A 20,033-nucleotide genomic window follows, 5' to 3' on the forward strand; every position below is an offset into this window, starting at 1 on the left:
GTGTTGTTCCGCCGTTTCATATGATTCCTTTACTCTTTATACCTATTTACAAAATAATCCAATGAATTACAAAGGAAATGCTTTAATTAAACGCCTTTTCTTGTGTATTTCATTTCAGTTAAGCCTTTTCCTGCCTGTAACATTGCTAAAAATACTTTCCATGTAAACCTGTGAGGCAGTTTGTCAACGCATCTCCTTATTAAACGATGTCCGGTAAGGGAATGCAGTTTTTCGAGAGATAATAAGTACTCCATGAGAAATACTTCTGCCTAGCTTGTCGTATGATTTAGAAAATGTTAAACACGGTTATGTGTGGCTACTATATAAAAAAACAATTCATACATTTTTGGTGAAGTTTTTAAATACAAACAATCAATTGTTGCTCGAATAGTTGACATTTTATTATGTCAAGGAGGTATAGATATTGAATGAAACTAACACTTTAAAGACTACAATACTGCATCGCTTGGGATTGATATATCTCCATATCTTAAATTGATTTACACTTTCAAGTTTATTTACTGGAGTTTTTCTCTATTCAGATGGGGATGTTCCCAATACAATCTTTTGCAATATATCAGCTCAGATAACTATCTGTTACTAGATACGTTGTTTGTCACAATCAGCTGTAGGTCATGTTGTTTGTCGGTTATATGCTACGTTTAATAAATACACTTTCCTTAACTTTTATATAATCTTCATATATTTGCAAGAGCGACTTTCAAGAATTCAGTGAACGTTATCCATATGTCCTTTTGCAGATATACTGCTATTATCAAAGTCAAGAATATTCTACTAAATTTTACGATTGTAATTCAGACTTGTGTGGGTTACTTTTTCAAAAGTTTAATAGCAATTTAAAAACACTTCTATTACTAAGTGTATCAAAACAGAAGTTATTTTAAATTCGTAGAACTGGAAGGTTAATGTGATTGCAAATCATTTGTTTACAATTGATAACAATGTTGGTTTTCCAAAATAAATAAAGCACTTCCACGTGATACACTTGAAAGAGAACGGTTATCTATGCTAGTATAAGTTACGTGCAGTAAATCAGCGTGCATATTTTTATTAATAACAACGTTATTATGAGAGATCCTGAACAGCAAAAGAATTTGGAAAAACTAATGTTACCAGATATCTGTGGATAGGATTGACTTTGATAAATTGCTTACGAAAGGTAATCTTTTTTTTTAATTAATTGAAATTTGGTACTGATTTAAGATTAATTCACCTTCACTGTTACATTTATACTAATTTTGTGATATATTTAATCTCAAAGAATGTCTAGTAAGTGCTTTTAGTAAAACAAATTTCTTTTGTCCGTTATTTAGAGCGAAGGCTGTATTTTTATTAGCCTGTGAATCCATTCTGACCATTTCTAACTTTTTTCTTCCTGATTGACAAGATCAGAAAGTCTATGAATGCCAATTAACACCAATTAGCGCAAACTAAGTGGGACCTTTAACGCACAGATATTAAGTACGATTTCTTCTGACAAAGCACGAGTATTATCAACGGCTTCCCAGGCTATATGTATGATCTGGTATAAAGGATAAGTTGATAATTTTTGCATTTAGATACAGATTATTGTATTAATTTCCATTTCATTCTTTTACTGGCTTGCAGACAGACAAACTGACATACATTTCAAATGTTTACTTGTATTATTTTTCACATGTAATTACACGAAAATCAAAGCTTACCAGTGTGTATGTAAAACAACATCAGTGAGTAGAAAGTATTTGATAGAAAATAAAATGTTGACTGTTTTTGAAAAGAGTACACATTATCATAATTCTGATATATAGTAAAAACAATCTTGGGTAGTGTATTTAGATTTGGTTTTAATAATTAATATCTGAAAAATGGCCAATTTGAAAGCTATCCTTTACGCACTAAATCAGTGCATATGCAGACAATTCCAATGAGAGAAGAAACTCATGAATTTATTGGTAGGGTACGGTCAGTATTTTACGATCTTTACCAAAATGCTTTGGGTGTCAAATTTCAAAACATAGGTGTCAAAATTCAGAGCATAGATTTTCTAATCAAAATCATACAAACAAACTTTAAAATGGGTTGAAAACCAAACGTATCTTAAAGTCGGTAACGAAAAAAAATCATTCATAAAGGATTTGTAAATTCAAAAATGCATTCACTATGTTATTGCAGGTGGGTAGGGTACTTGATAACATCAATGTTTGCTCGAAATTCATAATCATTTTCAGCAAGTATTTATAAAAATCTTCTTGAACTGCTTTATTATGTAATGCATGCATATGAATATAGAAATGATAGTAAATTTTCTTTTAAATGACTTAAGTTTGGATAAATTTGTAACAGATACTCTTTTTTTTATTGTAATCTAAAGGAAACTACCCTTATCGCCTAATTTTCAGAGTTTGGGTTGGATTTCTTATCTGGACTCTTTTTATTATTATTATTATATATAAGACATTATAAATCGTTGATAAACCTCCATGTTGGGTTTAGTGTAAGGTTCTGGCCTTATATCTAGTAATATCACCTATGTTTGAACATATAGATATTAGCTTCGAGGAACGATGACAAGCAAATAAATTGTATGAAACGACCAGAATCTAGTACTTCATGATGTACAAAAATAATAAGTAACTTTTGAAACGATACACCGTGTTTAATCGTATGATCCTGGATCAGCAAGCAAATTAGATGAATTGATATCATCCGCCGAATGGATTTGTGTTGAGGAATGGCAAAGAAATATATTAATATATTACTAAGAAGCAGATAATTTCATTACATCAATTATAATCAAGTTAGAAATCTGGAACATCTAGTAAGTGACGGGAGTGAGGGTTTACAATTTAACATGTCGATTAATATTAATGGACGGTTTGAAAAATGAAAAATGAACAATGAAATAAATGTGACTGGGTGGAGGAGCGAGGGTGAGGGGGGGGGGGGGAGGGGGGCAGGGTACAACTTTGCATGTTGAGAAATATTCATGGAAGATTTAAGATGATTTGGGTGGGGGGAGGGGTGTGACCAGGGTGGTGGGGGCCACCGGGTGTGGGTACACAACGTCACATGTTGATAATAAATGTTCATGGATAAAAGTGAAAGAAGTGGTCAATGTGGATATTTTTAAAGATTAAAAGGCAATAACTCTAAAGTTACTAAAGAAATACTGACACAATTGAGTGTGCACTACCAAATTATGGTGACCTTAATTCAGTTAAAGTTCCATAGTTCTAGGTCAAATATGTCTCAAGTTATGAAGCAGAAATTACCATGTTTATAGTACCCAATATAGTTAACTCTAGAAACTTCTAAGGGCCATAACGCTTGTGTTATAATCTGACTGAAACTTGACAGACCGTATTTCCCTATTGTTATAAACAGGTATAGGAAGTTTTATTAAAATATTCAAAACCACTTCCTAGATATAGCTCCGGACGAACGGATGGACAGAAAGACGACAGATGACGCAAAAACTATATCTCTCCGCCTTCGGCTGGAAATAAAAAGGTCGGATAATTCTATATTTGGCAGTGCTTGTCAATGATAATATACAACGCAAGATCTGCATCCAATATAATGGAATACTTGTTACGATCACTTCTTTCAATCCAAGCACTTTTCTCAATTACTTTGGAAAATCGGATGTATGCTTAGTGCTTTTTCCGACAAAGTACAATATTGATACTCTAAGAATAGAATCTGTTGATTTCTGAAACATGTTTGTAAAAAAAGTGGAAACCTATGTGTCGGTCAGTACGATCAAAATGAAAATGTTGCAGGCTGGGTTTGATTTAGCCTGCTCATGGACAGTAGCGGAAATGCATACTACCGTCCAAGACCTCTAGCCAAATCAATATTTGCTCATTGTACAAGTACCAACATGCAATGTAACATACGCATATTAGTTCATACGGCGGTGAACTAAAACCTTTCAATGAAACACTAAAATGCAGTTGTATGGCCCCTAATTAAATCATTGGTCCAGAAATAGGCTAAATAGCTCTAAACGAGAATACAACAAACTAGAATTTAGCAAGGGGATCCTTGGTTATGGAGCGTTTTTATAGAACCAGTTCAAATGCAACATTGAAATGTAGGCACCATATCCAAAGGTTGGCATTTTTTTTAGATATTTGTAATATTTTTATAAAACCTGTTAGTCTCAAACCATAGTTTGGGACGAAAGTCTGATACAAACTGAATGTATGTAAAAAACAAATAATTGCTTAAAATGTACAAAACAAACGATTTTTTCCCCTGAAGCTTCATAGGTTTTTATTCAAGACAAATAATTGCAAAACAGAGTATAAAACACATAATCAACTCAGTTTGTTTGGAACGGAGTATGGTTCTATCACCGTTATGTAGCCTTTGATATTTTGTCCCAACACAGTCTGAGACACTCAAATATCATCCCCCACCACCCTACGCAACTTACAGCATACGTCGCTTTTCTCTTGTCGCTAATTTAACAATTCAAAGTCCAAGGAATTTCCAGTTGAACTAATACTTTAACTATTTATCTTTTTGTGGATCTCCTGTCTGCAGTTATCTCTGAACCGCGCTCATGTTGTATATATGAGACCTGACTTTACTAAAACAATCAGTGTGGAAGTCTAGTAACGAAATGGCGGACAGAATTTTGAACACTGATTTTTACTGGGCATGGCCGAATTTAAGCTGGCCTTTGTTTAAATTTCATTTTTATGTTGTTGTTTTTTTTTAATTTCTACAGAAAAAGTGAGAAAGAATATTGTATTTGGTAAAATGAAAGTCATTTTAGTATGGTTAGTACAACTATGTCACAGCAATGTGATTTTGATGTGTGATTTTGCAGTTAGACAATGTGACAAGAGAAATTTCTCTTAGAGGATAATGACATCTACTTTTCTTTTCATTTTATTTCAGTTTAAATTATAATTCGTTTAAAGAGATACAAATTTATTCCCTGAAAAGGGGTCTATCTATGTTTTGCAGCCCTTTAGAAATTGTCAATTTTATATAGAATGTAAATGAATACTTTTTAGGCTTATGTGACCTAAAACAACTCGCAGGTTAGTGGGCAAATCTTTTAACTTCCATAGACTTCGTTTTGCGATCACTCGAGTCTCCATTGCTATCGCCTAAGGCACCATATAAAGCTATATGAACAATAATAATGATAATAATGATAAAAAAGTATATTCTTTTCTCGATAAGTACTTAACACGAAAATACAAACTTCCTCTCATTATGTTAGACGTATTCTGAAGTAACAAGCAATATCTGACAGGGTGAGAAATAAAAGACAACAAAGAAGAATAACTACTATATCATATGGAAATAATCGCAGCACGTAGATAAGATACAGATATAGTGACATCTTTACCATAGATCGTACATACAGATGACCGCAGCACAATGAGAATATGCATTTCGTATTGTTAAAGGCAAGTCATGATGTATTAAGAGAACCAACAGTTCTGGCTTTCCTTTTGGTGCTTTCTTAACGCCTCAGTCACAATCAAATGCATACTTTTTAGGTGCTCCATGTTATACACCCAAATTTAAAAGTGCATGTTTATATATTCTGTCTTCAGCACTTCAGGAGTTACATATCACTACCCAGTTGCAGGTAAAACTACTATCAGGTAGCTGATGTACATATAAAACGAAAGCCATGCTGTCCAATAACAGAAAAAAGGCCAAAATTCAGCGTTATATTGTTTCACCTTAAAAAATGTGCTTTTTGTCTTTTCATTTTAATTAAAACCTGGACCAGCAAGACCTTTTTGTGCTGTTTGGTTTACAGGAAAATTCGTCTTCTTTCAGCTGCAAGTTATTTCAACTGTCTATGTCACCCAAAACAGAAGATATGTACTGAAGACTGACATGACTGTTTTGTTATATATTTTGCCTTTTTGCTCTTCCTCATATCAGATAATGTGATTTCATTATAAAATAATTCTTTTTTTACTGTCTTATTTGTCTCTATGTGAACTTCAGTCTACCTTCTTCTGAAAATAATAGCATTCTTTCAGGTGGAAGTTTCTTATCTCCTCAAATTTGACTCTGAACAGACGATGATAAAGGGACCAATTTTTTTGTCCTGTCCGTAGACACCTATTTTCTTTGTGAAGGATACAATATTAGAGTTTAATCACTGTTGGTATGAAAGCTGCTATGATAGTGTCTAAGTTGATAAACATTAGACGGAATTAAACTGGGTTATATAGATATAAATAGTTGTTGAATTGCAAAATGTCTTGTCCGTAGACACATGTCTTGTCCGTAGACACTAAAGAAACGAAGGTTTTTTGACAAATATCATTTATAAAATCATACTGGAGCTATTTATCAAGTTTCAATGATACACCACACTTAATGTTTATACAAAATATAGAATAAATATATTTCTAATGAAACTTACTTCTTCCAAATGCAAAATGTTACCCATTTATTCTTGCGTGTACAATCTGAATCTGAGAAGTACAATGGATATAGAATATGTTTTAATCTTATACATGACTTATATAAATGTTAAAAGCTATCAAAAAAGGAATAATACATTTCTTTCTAACCCTCCCTTTGTTATGGCAAAAACAAGGCATGCAATGAGGGTGTCTACGGACAAGACATTGCGCAAATACTATTCAATATATTTTCTGTTTTCAATAAAAACCAGCACTGGACCTTAGAAATATATCAAGAGTTCTTTGAAATAAATCAAGAGACTCTGAAATGCAAAAAAAAACTCAATCTTTTACAAGTTAGTAGTAAAACAGGAAGAATGAGAAGATAGAAGCAAAATCATTTGACATTTGGTCATATTCTAGTGGAGTATGGATCTATTGTTAGACATGGTGTGGGCTGTCCACTTTCAACTTAAACATTTTGTTATAATCCACTCAAGATGGCATATTTCTGTGCTCTTCAGGGCCAAGATATAATGGTGATTGGTTTTCAAGATTTCATTCTATTCATTTGCCTATCAACTTTTATTCTGTAACTGACTGAAATCACATAAAATTGAAGCAGTTTAAATCATCTTAAAAAAGAAATTATAAGCAATTTACTATGTGATTACTGTAGTATCCTTGCAGCTTTTCTCCCTTTCAAAAATGAGAGCTATTTAGATTTGTTTGTTTTTGGGGGGTTTAATGCCCTTTTTCAACAGAATTTCAGTTATGTAAAGTTCTGTTAATTGATTCTGTACTGTACAAACATGTTCTCTGCAAGTAACTGCCAACTTCCCCACATACATCAAAGGCAGAGGTCTAGAATTTTGAAATCATAGTTTGATTTACGACTGGAGTTACTAACATTTGTTCCAGTATTTTTCCAAGAAAATAATATTAATATAGGTGATAACATGAAAAAAAGAAGTAAATGTGATAAAAAGATAGTTAAAAAACTTTGTCTCCTGTCATACTATCTTATATAATGGAAAAAGGTCAATATTAATCAAAAATATTACTGGCTAGAAAAAGAGAATGTATCTTGGGAATTTTAAGAAAAAAGCATAATATGTAAGTCATTAGCTGACTCAAAACTAAGTGATAAAAACTTATCACAGTGAAAACATTTAATTATTCTGTAAACAGGTTAAAATTCACAGGAATTTTATTTTGCAGGACTACTTAAAATATTAGTATGAGTTATGGATCTCACAGAATAAATGTCATATGAGTATTTTACAACATACAGCTATTTAAGCAGTCAGCAAGGGAGTTTGTTTCATTAGTTTTCCATCTAAGACACAGTTGTAATCTTTTTAAGATGTTGTTCTCAGCCATAAGTTTAACAAGTTCTTCCTACTTTTTTAATGTTTCTACTTTAATGAACATGTTTAGATGAACTCATAGAGTTCTTCATGTTAAACTTTGTGTTTATACTTTTTTACCATTTCTTGATTGATATGGTTGATAACAGCATGTAAATAATTTGCCTCAACAAAGTCTAGTCAGGTGGTTTCTTCCACCATCCAATTTCAGGAAGATTGTGGTTTATTTTGTTTAGTTGAGGTTAAAAGTTATTACTGTAGTCTAAATGGTGTACATAACAGGCTGCAAGGTCAGTTCTTAAGTCCATTAAATGCATGAGCATTGATCAGAAACATTATTACTCTATCTGTCTTTTAGACAGAAATTATGGTCAAATGTCTTGTCCGTAGACACCAAGCTGAAGGAGATTTTTAACAGCCTATAATGAGTATTTCAGTGAGGATCCTTCCAAGTATCAATATTTTTAGTATATAGTGAAATATGAAAACAATTAGTCCTAATTTATGTAAGCAATAGCACAGAACTTGTCACATAATGACATTTTGATTTAGTCACAGTTGTTCAAATCCTTCAATTATTCGAAGACACATTCCGAAGACCGTCAATTATACTTCTTTTCTTAAATTTGTTTGTTCTTTACTTGTTCTTGATCATTTTAAACATAAAAAGTTCAACAGAACTAAAAGACTGTCTTTTAAAACCTATGTAGAAAGCACTTGGCGATGATGTCTTGTCCGTAGACTTTTTGGGTAAATTTCGGCTTTCATTTTAAAATTGCGATATCTCTGCCAAACATAGTCGTAATCACAACAATGAGACCATTATTTAAAGAGAAATGACTAAATTTTTAGAAAATAACATATTTGAGTTGAATAAATGCATTTCAAAAGGTATGCAAAAACTGAAAGCAAGTAGAAAACAAAAATTTCTAGAATTTTGAACTTCAAAAGAAGACAATAACTACAAATCTTTGTGTAATTTATTAGTTTTTTGGGTTTTCTACATTACTTTTATGTACCTTATCATGTGGTAACAATTTTGTTGGGTCTCAAAGAGTTATTTGAATAAAACAGTCCTTTAAAAATGGTCATGTCTGTTTTATTTTTTCCCTGAAGATTCATCTTTATATCGAAAAAAAAATGTTGTCGAACTATCGGACAGCGACAACTACCATTGTTTTTGTAGAACCAAGGTATATGGTAAATTAACATTTCAAAATAAAAGAGTTTTACAAACTTTTATTTTTGACCCCAAGTGAAACAAAAAAATGCATTTGATTGTGACTGAGGCGTTAATGCAAGCCATAAAGATAGAATTCGGTCATATTTTCCTTGGGTCTAGTGTCATACCAGCGTAATTTAGGCCCAACTTTTGATGCTGGCGGATGCCCTTCCGGGCGTTTGTTTTCTTAGATGTAGTTTTTTGTCTAAACGAAATACATGTATTAAGGGGACGCATATTGCTACATTCACAGTTCATAAAGAAATGCGGAAGGGGTGCATATTCAAGAAATCGATGGTGGGAAAATAAAAAACATATTCCTAAACTGATATAACACTGATGGACACCTGTAATATTCAGTATTTTGTGGATAAGGATGTGGTACTATGAATGTAATAGGAAAACAGAGGTCTTTTTGAAAGTACATTCAACACAAAATATTAAGCTTTTGTATAAGGAAAAAACAGGTTTTTTGCAATAACAGTGTTCCAAATAATGTTGAAGGGATGAAATTTTCTTTCTAACACACCAGGTTTGCTTAAACATGTAAAAATTTAACGCCACGTCATTTAAGCTCGGGATGGACGCCATATTTCTCATTGATAAAAATGTAAACAAAAAAAATCAGAGTGGGATTAGCATTGCAAGGGCATAACATGACATTCTACACAATGAATACCTTAGAACAGATATCTAAGATGCTACACAGGTCAGGCGGGTTAAATGCATAATGGCGATCACTTGAAATTCATCTTGAAAAGATGGTTAATTTTAGTTTATTTACATGGTTTTTATTTTCCCACGACTTCTCGGCGATTCACTGCAAATGTATTACTACGCCGGACGAAAGGTAACTCTAATAAACAACGGGAGACAACTTAGGTGTCAGCACGTGTATGATTTTTAAAAAAACATGTCGATGATTATAATTTCTTATCAAATAATGAATCCTATTCAGATATTCTTCTTTAATATTAGAAAATTATTAATTTCTGTGGACATTTGTCAAAAAATATTACTTACATTGGACTACTTTGCGCATCAAACTGGTTTCCGCTTCAGTTGTTAGGCACTTCCGTTATACTTTTTGACAACAATAACAAAACACAAAATGAATCAATAAAGTCACTTATAAACCGACTGCTACTTAAATCAGTGTAAGTAAAGTTGTTGTTACAACATTATACACGTTCGTTACGTAATGAGATAAAGTGTATCTTCAACTGCATAATCCATTAATTACGTTTAGATGATATTGCATTTACAACTTATTTGACCCCATTTTTTTACGTGAATGACAGCAATCTCGTGCAACTCGTGCAAACAGAGTTATGAAAAGTATGGTGGAGAATTCAAGGACAAATTATAAATGACATTAAAGTGAGGATAACTGTGTATTCGTCCAGTTTTGATCATTGACATGCCTGCTGTGTATTAGTAACTTTTGTGAACAAGATTAGAATGTTACTTTTGCACATATACACATTGATTGGACCTCTCAACCAAATTTCATACTTGTTTTTAGGGATATTTAAGACAATACATTTTCAAAAGTTTGTTGAATGTGTTTTGTTGTTTAAGTGCATTGTAGTTCATGAATACCAAGTTAAAAATTAATAATGGCAACATTTCTAGGCCCTTATTGTAAGCCACTAGACTTCTGTAACGATAAATGTTTAATGTATTAAGGGGAATATACTCTTTTAGTTTTGGAATGTGGCATTCCTTGACCACCGTATCTTTTCTTATGCACTACTTTGTAAACAAACTAAATAATGTGTTTTAGCTTACATATGCGAAATGAAAAGCAAGACAGTGACCATATTTCACATTCTTTCTTAAAATTAGAATCTGTAGGACATTGATAAATGTTTGGACAAGGTGAAGCACTATTATTTTCGCACCAAAAAGTCTTAATTGTTGACTTTGAATGTACACAATAAGTCTTATGTAATTCAACAATAACTTTCTTGTTTCAGTTTTCTCATGTTTATTTTAGTGAGCAATCCTTTGTGTACTTATAACAGTTGAAACAGTATCCATTTCATGTACCAAAACCTTGTACTTTTTTGCAGGTAAATTTTATCATACCCCACCCACTTTTTTCTTATTTCAAAGTATGCGTCCCCTTAAAGAAATTTCCTTAAAAATGTGACATAGCCCTGTAGTCAGACATTTATGCGTTAGAACAACTGCGTAGTACAAGGATGGTGAACACTATTTACGATATACCTATCACTAGTTTAAAAAGTGGGATTCCAAAACTGATGATTTAATCCATGTAGTGCGTAAGTACATACGATAACGTTTGCTATGACATAGATAGCCTTGGAAATATATCGGTTATCATTTGACAAACAAGTTTATAAATAGAGGAACGAGTCACACTTGATTCTTATTTCAGGACAAGGCTATTTTGTGTCTTTTTAAAGCGGATGACATACAGTCAAGTTAGATAACTAAAATATATTATAAACCTACTCATAATCACTTTGCCCTAATGTATGGGCATAAATATACATGTGTATCTCCATTTTCACATTCTTTTCTGTCACCTCTAGACTAGTAGTTTGGACTGACAGCAACTTTCAGGAAAACAAGATTTCCTAATTTTACCCGCAAAAAATAATAAATAAGCTAAATGTATTAAAGAGACTGACGCTCACATTTTAGGCAAAAACTTTTTCTCTCAAAAATCCATAAAAAGTGAGTATTCTTAAAATGACTAATGGTACAAACGTATTAACGTAAGAGTTTCGCAAGATTTTCTTATAAATAACTAAAATATTGTGCAGATTGAAGTAAATTGTTGCAATGCTTTTGCAATTAGAATGTAGAAAATTAACATTCTTCTTGCATTTTACCAATATCTTAACTTTTATTTCCATCTACTTAATAATTTAAAAGCTTTAAAATGTCACAGTGACACTAGTTGCCATTGAAACAGTCACCCGGATATTTCTATCTGCATCTACAACCAGTGGTCTATCATTATAGTCTTTACGAAAAAAAGAAAAGACGATATCTTACACCAAATCAACTAGTTGTTTTTTCATTTGTAATTCCAACAAACGGAAGTGCTTTTGATTTTAGAAGATCCCAATAGAAAAATAATTAGCTTACAAATGTAGTCTAAAGCACTGGCACCAGCTTGATCAGGAAAAATTGTACATGCTATACATTACTCTATGTATACTATGATAAAACATAAACGGGAAAATATACTTGTCCATTTCAATCGCGTATTTCCCGCCTTCAACGTACTATGCATATTGAACAATATAATATATCTCCCTTAATACGCCAATCACATTTTCTCGTCACAGAGACACTCCAATTATTTTGTTTTTGTCTCTTAGTCAACTTCCGGTCCAGACGCAAAATAGGCGAAACGCAAACAAACAAAAATAAATGTGCAATATTATCTAGTTGCACGAAATAGTCCATTTTTTTGCCCCTTAGTTGAGTCCTTGAAAAAACCCCAACAGATTATGTTTGAAACTAAAAACACTAAAATTATGCAGATACATGCAGAATGGAATGTATACGGAATGCGTAGAACTTAATTGCCATAAGACAAAATATTGTATATTTTATTAATTACTAGGTATTTAGCTATTTATAATAGACTTAAGCATTTATTCTCTTAAAGACATTTTAGCATTAATTGCTCAGAAGTTGAATTTGTTAGGGTATCATGTTTGAACCAACTTCAGTACGATTCTGTTCTACAGGACAATGATACATGTATTCCTTGTACTTGTTCTCACTAATTATGTTTTCTATTGCTTTATATATACTTTAAGGTAAACAAACAATATTATTATGATTTATCGACTTATGTTAAAACACATGATCCTTTTTGCAGATTTATGAAAGATGGCAAGCAATGGAGCATATACACCTGATACACAATACTACTGTCGGTATTTTAGGCTCTTACTTGAGACTGGACCGAAAACATTACGCAAGTTTCTTATGCAAGAAGCTTCAAAATCACACCAAACAATTCAACAGTTTCTTGCAACACACCAGAATCAAATAATGGTACTATGTCAAAGAAATATTATAAACAAAGATCAGTACTTATTGATATTTCCGAAACAACCAAACCAGTTTGATTTAGAGAGATGGGACTTGTCTTTGCTTATTATAATAATAGATAACTGTTGCGGTACAAAGAACTTGTCAAGAAAAGACATCAAGTTACTTCGCACAGAGAGAAACAACGTTTGTCATCCACACAAAACTAGTATTTCTGTAAATGACTTTCAGATGAAATGGGCTGCAATTAAAACAGTTCTTGGCAAAATACTTATTACTTGTAATGACCCTGCTTTTGAGAAAAAAACATTGGATGAAATCAATCAAATTGAGACAGATCATCTTGATCTTGGCCGCACTATTGAAATGTTCCATGAACATTCAAAGTATACGTCAGAGGTTCAACATCTTATTGAACAGCTGAAAACTGTGAAAAGTGATATTGAAGAAATTCAACTAAATCAAAGAATTTCTCGCGCAGAAAGAATGGAAGAAAGAAAGAAAAGTGTTGAATGTTTTGAAAAATGTATTGGGTATCTGCGGCATTCAGACAATTTGAGAAAAGATCCAGGTTTGTCATGCCGGTATTTCTTTTGTAGAATTTCGATAATGGAATCAAATACAACACTAATAATACACCTTATATAATGATGCTTTCATTGGATGAACATGTACACGCAATTTATCAATAGCAATTTCTTTGCATTAAAATGTAAGTGTAAAGCAATTTTAATGATGAAGAATCATTAAGTCAACTTATAGAAAAACATTGTCAACTCTTTAGAAATCTAGAGGCTATATGTCGATTCGATCTGTATGAAACCCCGTCAGAGTGTTTGTTTTTGTGTAATCTATGTAAAGTTTTAAACCGGATCATTTGGAGTTGAAATGTTGATGACTTAATTTAGTTAAATCATAGAATAATCTTGTTAACTTTCTTCAGGCCATATTTTCAATTTGGTTTACACGAATCATGTCCTTATAAGATATAGGTTAAGTTTGAAACTGTCATCTGAGAGTCCATAAAATTTTACCAGGTTTAATAATAGAAAACCCGTTCCAACAAGCTAGAGACTCTAAATAGGTCATTAGATTAAACTGTATAAGAAACTTAATATCACACAAGAGTTCATAGCTTTTACCTCATGTACATGAAATCTGCTTTGAATGTTTGTCCTAATCAAAACAATAGCAGTCGCTCAACTTGGTCGCATTGGCATAACATCTATGTCATAAGGTCAAATAATGAAAAATTATTGCATTTACAAATGGATCGATATCAAACATTTCTTGTCCATTTCTTTTCGTGCTAAACACAGTTATTATCTTCCATAATACATTTTTGTCATAGAATATAATCAAGGTCAAACAGTCAGTCATGTGAGCGGTCCGAAGCCATCAAGAAGCTCCTGTTTCGTGTGTCCGCAAGAATATGCATTCAACTTTTTTAATTGTTAAAGAAATAGCGTTGTCTTTTTCTTAAATGTAATTGGCTGATAATGGATTTAATCCAAGTATTCTTTTACGATTTTAGAACATGACCAAAAAGAGCATCAGGAACGGCATATAGAAGTTCTGTATGGTAAGTATATTATCTAATGATTTACTTGCACGAATAATCATTAAAAATAATTTTTCTTTAGTCATTTTCACGAAAGGAAAATCTGATCAACATAGGAGTTGCCAATATCGAGTAAAATTAGTCTGCAGAATCCACGTGTAAATCTGCATTGAAATGTATTTGTAGAATCTTTTCACGTAGCAAAATAGCAAACATTTTAAAAATGACCGCTGCCGAACCGCTTGATCATTTTTTTACGATTCTTTTGAAGAAAAAAAAAAACGGTACGTATTATATGATGGCGTGTGCCTCTGCCGAGTCCACATTTGCTTACTTGGGTGGCTATGGGAAAAATAGGTATCTGTATTTTTTCCTTGATTTCATTCATTCAGGAAGGTTTTTATGTGGCTTTTTTTTTCTTTTACGTGACTGAAAGAACAATAAAAAGAACAAAAGTGTAGCCACATAAATACCCAATGTTGGTCATAATATGTAGCTGGAGCATAAATTTATAAACATTAAAGGTTTTGATTTTTAACTTGGCATATAGATAGATGACAGTGAGATGATGTGCATAGCACTAGAATCAGCTCTGTTGGCCAATGGTCAAGGTCCCAAATTGGCTAAAAGGTCAAACTTATCCATCATATTTCTTGTCCGGAGCAGAACTAAATAGCCATGCAAGGTATTGACTTCATACTTGGTTTGCAGCTAGGTGGCGATGATACAATATGCAGAGCCCATATTTTCGGTCTTTAGGTCAAAGGTCACAAATCGAGCTCAAATATCACATTTGTCAGTTTTATTTCGTATCCGGAGCATAACGTACTAATCAATCAAGGTATTGACTTCGGTCGGTGGTAATGAGATGATGTGCAGAGTGCATGAACCAGTGTGGTAGGAGCTCTTGTTATATAATTATACAGGAGCATTTTTGTGTTTTACACGACATGCCTTCTATTTCCATTGTGTGTTAGAGATTCATCCGGCGGGGATTACGTTAATTTGCACTTTGGAACATGGCGCGGGTAAGAGTGAGGTTGGGTGCGCACCATAAACCGATTTAAGTTTCCCAGTAGTGTTTTTTCCACTGACTGTTCGAAAGCGGTGTCCCACTATGTTCTTTTATTTGTTCGTTTTGTCCTCGTGTGTTTGCTTTGTATGTATGTATGTATGTATGTATGTATGTATGTTGTATTGTGTCATGTGTTGAGACAAAGCAAACGGGCCTTAAGTGACTTGCTAACATTTCTTTCCTCTTAAAACCCATCAACAAATGTATTTGGTTAAGAAGTGTCTTTGGTATAGATATTGTGTCATAATATCCCTTAAAGTATAAAAAAAGAAAAGCAAACAGTACTTAGATTTTTTTTTGAAATTGTAAAGAAAATGAATATTTTAAATTTTAAGTACCGCTTTTTAATTCTGTCGTAAGTTTTATTTTGAATCAACGTGTAACTGCGAAAATGGACAAGCAATACACATTTCAAATATTCCAAAGGAACATCTATACAAGCGCTGCCTTGTTTAACAAAGTTTAAGTAGGATAATTTATTTTTATCGTTAAGATTTCCATTCTATATATACATTGCCTTTTACAGAGCAAACAAAGGTATTGTTGAGCAAGGAAGAACTCTTTGTAGAAACACACCAGTTTCAAAAAGCTAGGGAAATGTTACATGACAAAGGATGCGTAATTATTTGCGGGTCTCCAGGAGAAGGGAAAACGGTGGCAGCCTACGAATTAATGCGAGAGTACAGTCAACGAAATGGGAACAGATGTATTGAAATTTCAGAACCTTCTGAGGTGCATGACATTGGGCCGAATACACTCACTGTCGTTTTCATCGACAATATGTTTGGGTATTTCAGCATGGACGAAAAGAAGTTTAAATCATGGCTTCCTGTTCTTGAGAAATTGCAAAATTTAGTTGAAGTGCAGGCATTCAAACTGATAATCGCCATGGACACGTTGGTACTAAATGAGTGCCATAAAGAAATATCAGGGTATTCTTTATTTGAAAATCAAGTATGCCTTTCGTCTGAACAGCTCAATTTTCTTGAGAAAAAGAAAATTCTTTCTGCTGTTTTGCAAATGTCAAGCAAAGATAAAGATAAGCCCACGTTAGATATTCAAACGTGTGTACAATCATGTAACTCCGATATGAGTTTTCCATTTCTATGTAAAAAGTTTGTATCTAATAACAATTATTTCAAGGAAAGAGAATCGTTTTTCAGGCGCAAAATGCTGCCTCATTACAATATCTTAGATCATTTAAGTAATGAAAAGAGAAAAACACTTCTCTATATATGGATGCAAGGCGGTAAATGTTCTTTTGATGGTACAAGCCATAACATATTAAATAAACATGGCCTTTCAGGGACAGGCGCTGACCTGTACAATATGAAACAAAACGCAGATATACTGCAGGGCGTACTTGTACGCAAAGAGAATGATTGTTATATGTTCATTTCCAAAACGATTTATGAGTCAGTCGGTATTTACTTTGCTGAAAAGGGGTCTTGTAAACAAATCATTAGCGAAGGTAATCTCGAGTTTTTCACTAAGTGTATAAGACTTGCAGAATATCCACCGTCTGAGAATGTTTTCGTTGTTCCTGAGGTTGAGCTGGGAATTTTGATAGAAAGAATTATAAAAGATGTTATTGAGAACAAAAACGTAATTGAAATTGTATCACATCCATGCCTAACAAAAAAGGTATTAGATACGCTGTTTGACAAGTTAAATGACAGTGGGAGACTAAGTTCATTTCTTCTATCAGAGCGAGAAAATGTCCAAGGTGGGGGTCCGTTTTTGCAACTTGCTTTAAAACAATCACTTCCCTTAGATAGTTTCTTAGAGAAAGTGGTTGGTAGATTTCCGTGCAAAAATCATATTATTAGGCTCAGAAGGTGTCAAATGTGCACAATGTTTGAAAAGGCATTTAATGGTGCTATATATGGAAAAAACCCACTTGCCTTAATGACATTGAAATTCGTAAAATTCAACGAAAGAGATGTTTTACTCGAGGCTGTGAAATTAAAAAATGTGGCAGCATATCAAGTGTTGTCTCATATTGTAAGAAATTCAAGAAAAACAGATCACGCCTATCAGCATGAAGCACTTCACATATTAATAGAAACATGTTGTGCTGGTATTGTTACCTTCATACTGAGTCAGGGATATCTCCCATGTACTCATTGCTTAATGTTAGCCTCTCAATGTAGAACTACCTACTCGTTATTGATCATGATGTTGCGCAAATTAAAGCGTTCCAGAAAATCAGTTCCCATCGACTCAAGTATGATAAAGATCCTGAGAAAATTGGATGACCGACAGAAAAAAGAAATTTTAGAGATAATAGCTTCATAACGTAATGTATAATTGTGCATTTGTTTAAAAAACAGAACAATCAAGCAATTCAGTCCAAATGTATTTGAAACTTTGACTTTTGGAGTTTTGTTATTACAGAAGAATATTTTGAGACCAATTAAGATGAAAGTATTGTATAAAGCATATATTATTTATAATAAAGATTCTCGAAAGTAATATACTTTAAATCATACTTTGATCCTTCAGAACAATAGTCCGACATATTTAAACTATTTGTAAAATCCGATGTAAAGAAAGCAGTAAAAACTGTAACACAAGAAACTAATGTTGAAAATTACAATAGTACAGCGGTTCTATTTGACATTTGCGAGTTAAGTATACGCATAAGTATGACGATCGATATTTTAAGGGGACCGTCTCAACATGAATTGATTAATTTACGTGCAGTAGGAAAACATTCCTATAATGATGGAAAGGTCTGGCTTATTATGCCACCGCACAGGATAAGATTTGGATTTGTCTGTCCGTCTGTTCGTCAGAGAAATGTTTTGTTACACATATCGCAAAAAGTATTTGATCTAGCGTCATAACACTGTCCTGAAATATTCTTCAAAATCATAAGTTGGGCATCTGAGACGATGTTGAAAAGATCACCTAGTCTGATCGCAATTTATCCGTCGTCCGTCGTCGTAGTCCGACATGAAAAAAAAATCTAAACTGGGTTAGCTGGTATCAAAAGGTAGGTCAGCAGGTAAAACATTGTCAAAACTGTAGAAAACTGAATATCTTGCGTCTTCATCCCTTTGTTGTTATTATACGCCCGAAAGGACGTATTTTGTTATAACCCCAGGGTCCATCTGGCCGTCTGTCTATCTGTCCTTTAGGCCTAAAAACATTCGTTGTTTCCGGTAACATGCTAAAAAAGATTAGGGTAGGTAGGTCGGAAATATTTTTTTTGGATTTTTCTTTATTAAGGGAGACTTTTCTGAAAATATTTTCGTGCCAAAAATGAATACAAACAAGGGGGTTATGTCTTCAGAGCATCAGTAAGTTGATTTTTAACATCACTGAACATGTTTAAAGCATAAAAAGTGCAGTTTTGCAGTATTTTGTTAAAATGTTGAAAAAATATTCTCCAAGGCCATAAAAACATTTAGGGTCGGGCCAAAAATTTAGGGTAGGTCGGGATACCGGAAACAAACATTTTTTTTTACGCCTTAGCAATTTCGTGTCCGCTCTGTAACTCTTTAACCCTTGAAGGATTTCGAACAAACTTGACACAATTGTCCACCACATCAAGACGACGTGCAGAGCGCCTGTTCCGGATGGCCCGCTTTAAGGTAAAGGTCACACTTAGGGTTCAAGGTCATATGGCTTTGTTTCGTGTCCGCTCTGTAACTCTTGAATTGTTTTAAGGATTTTAAAGAAACTTTGCACAAATGTTCACCACATCAAGACGACGTGTAGGGTGCATGTTTTTGATGGCTGGCTTCAAGGTCAAAGTCACAATTAGGGGTCAAAGGTCATATGACTTTGTTTCGAGTCCGCTTTGTAACTCATTAACTGCTTCAAGGATTTTAAAGAAACTTGGCATAAATGTTCACCACATCAATACGATGTGCAGAACGCATGTTTCAGACGGTTCGCTTCAAGATCAAGGTCACACTTAGGGGTCAAAGGTCACATGACTTTTTTTCGTGTGTATATTGCTTTGCATTGCGGTGCTCTTGTTTTTATGTGGCATCTAGAGTGTAAAGATTCTTTTCTATGCTTAAGGTTACAGACATACCTATTGACTGCATATGACCAAGTTTCAGACTATACCGATATTTTATTAACAATATAACTATTCGTTCTCTAGCATTTGTATTGTTTCGATTACTGACCTTCTTTTTGACCCAATTTCAAAGTGAACACATTTGACCTGGTTTCCAAAGATTTAGTAGAAACAAATTCCTGTTGAGTGTTAATAGTTTTTTTTCTCTATGATATATAACCTCGTGACCCAATTTTTGATCCCAGATAATCCGGTTTCAAGCTAAATTTTATAACGTCAAACATTCTAATCAGGTATCATTAAGATTGAATATTGTATCATGACCTG

At 33.2% G+C, this 20,033-nt stretch overlaps 1 protein-coding gene across 2 annotated transcripts; it reads left to right on the plus strand.

The window, feature by feature from the left end:
- The first annotated feature begins 1,103 nt into the window (after positions 1-1,103).
- LOC128557676 (uncharacterized) lies at positions 1,104-18,139 on the plus strand. Of its 2 annotated transcripts, none has more exons than XM_053545587.1 (4): positions 1,104-1,180; positions 12,859-13,605; positions 14,569-14,616; positions 16,197-18,139. In XM_053545587.1, the coding sequence occupies exons 2-4, from the start codon at positions 12,870-12,872 to the stop codon at positions 17,966-17,968; spliced, it is 2,556 nt and encodes an 851-aa protein (XP_053401562.1). In that variant the 5' UTR covers positions 1,104-1,180; positions 12,859-12,869; the 3' UTR covers positions 17,969-18,139. The 2 variants fall into 2 exon arrangements, with proteins under 2 accessions (XP_053401562.1, XP_053401563.1); XM_053545588.1 differs by lacking the exon at positions 1,104-1,180 and adding an exon at positions 3,114-4,118.
- Positions 18,140-20,033: the final 1,894 nt, after the last annotated feature.

The sequence above is a fragment of the Mercenaria mercenaria genome, chromosome 6 (genome assembly GCF_021730395.1).
Source record: "Mercenaria mercenaria strain notata chromosome 6, MADL_Memer_1, whole genome shotgun sequence".
Classification (NCBI taxonomy): Eukaryota; Metazoa; Mollusca; class Bivalvia; order Venerida; family Veneridae; genus Mercenaria; species Mercenaria mercenaria.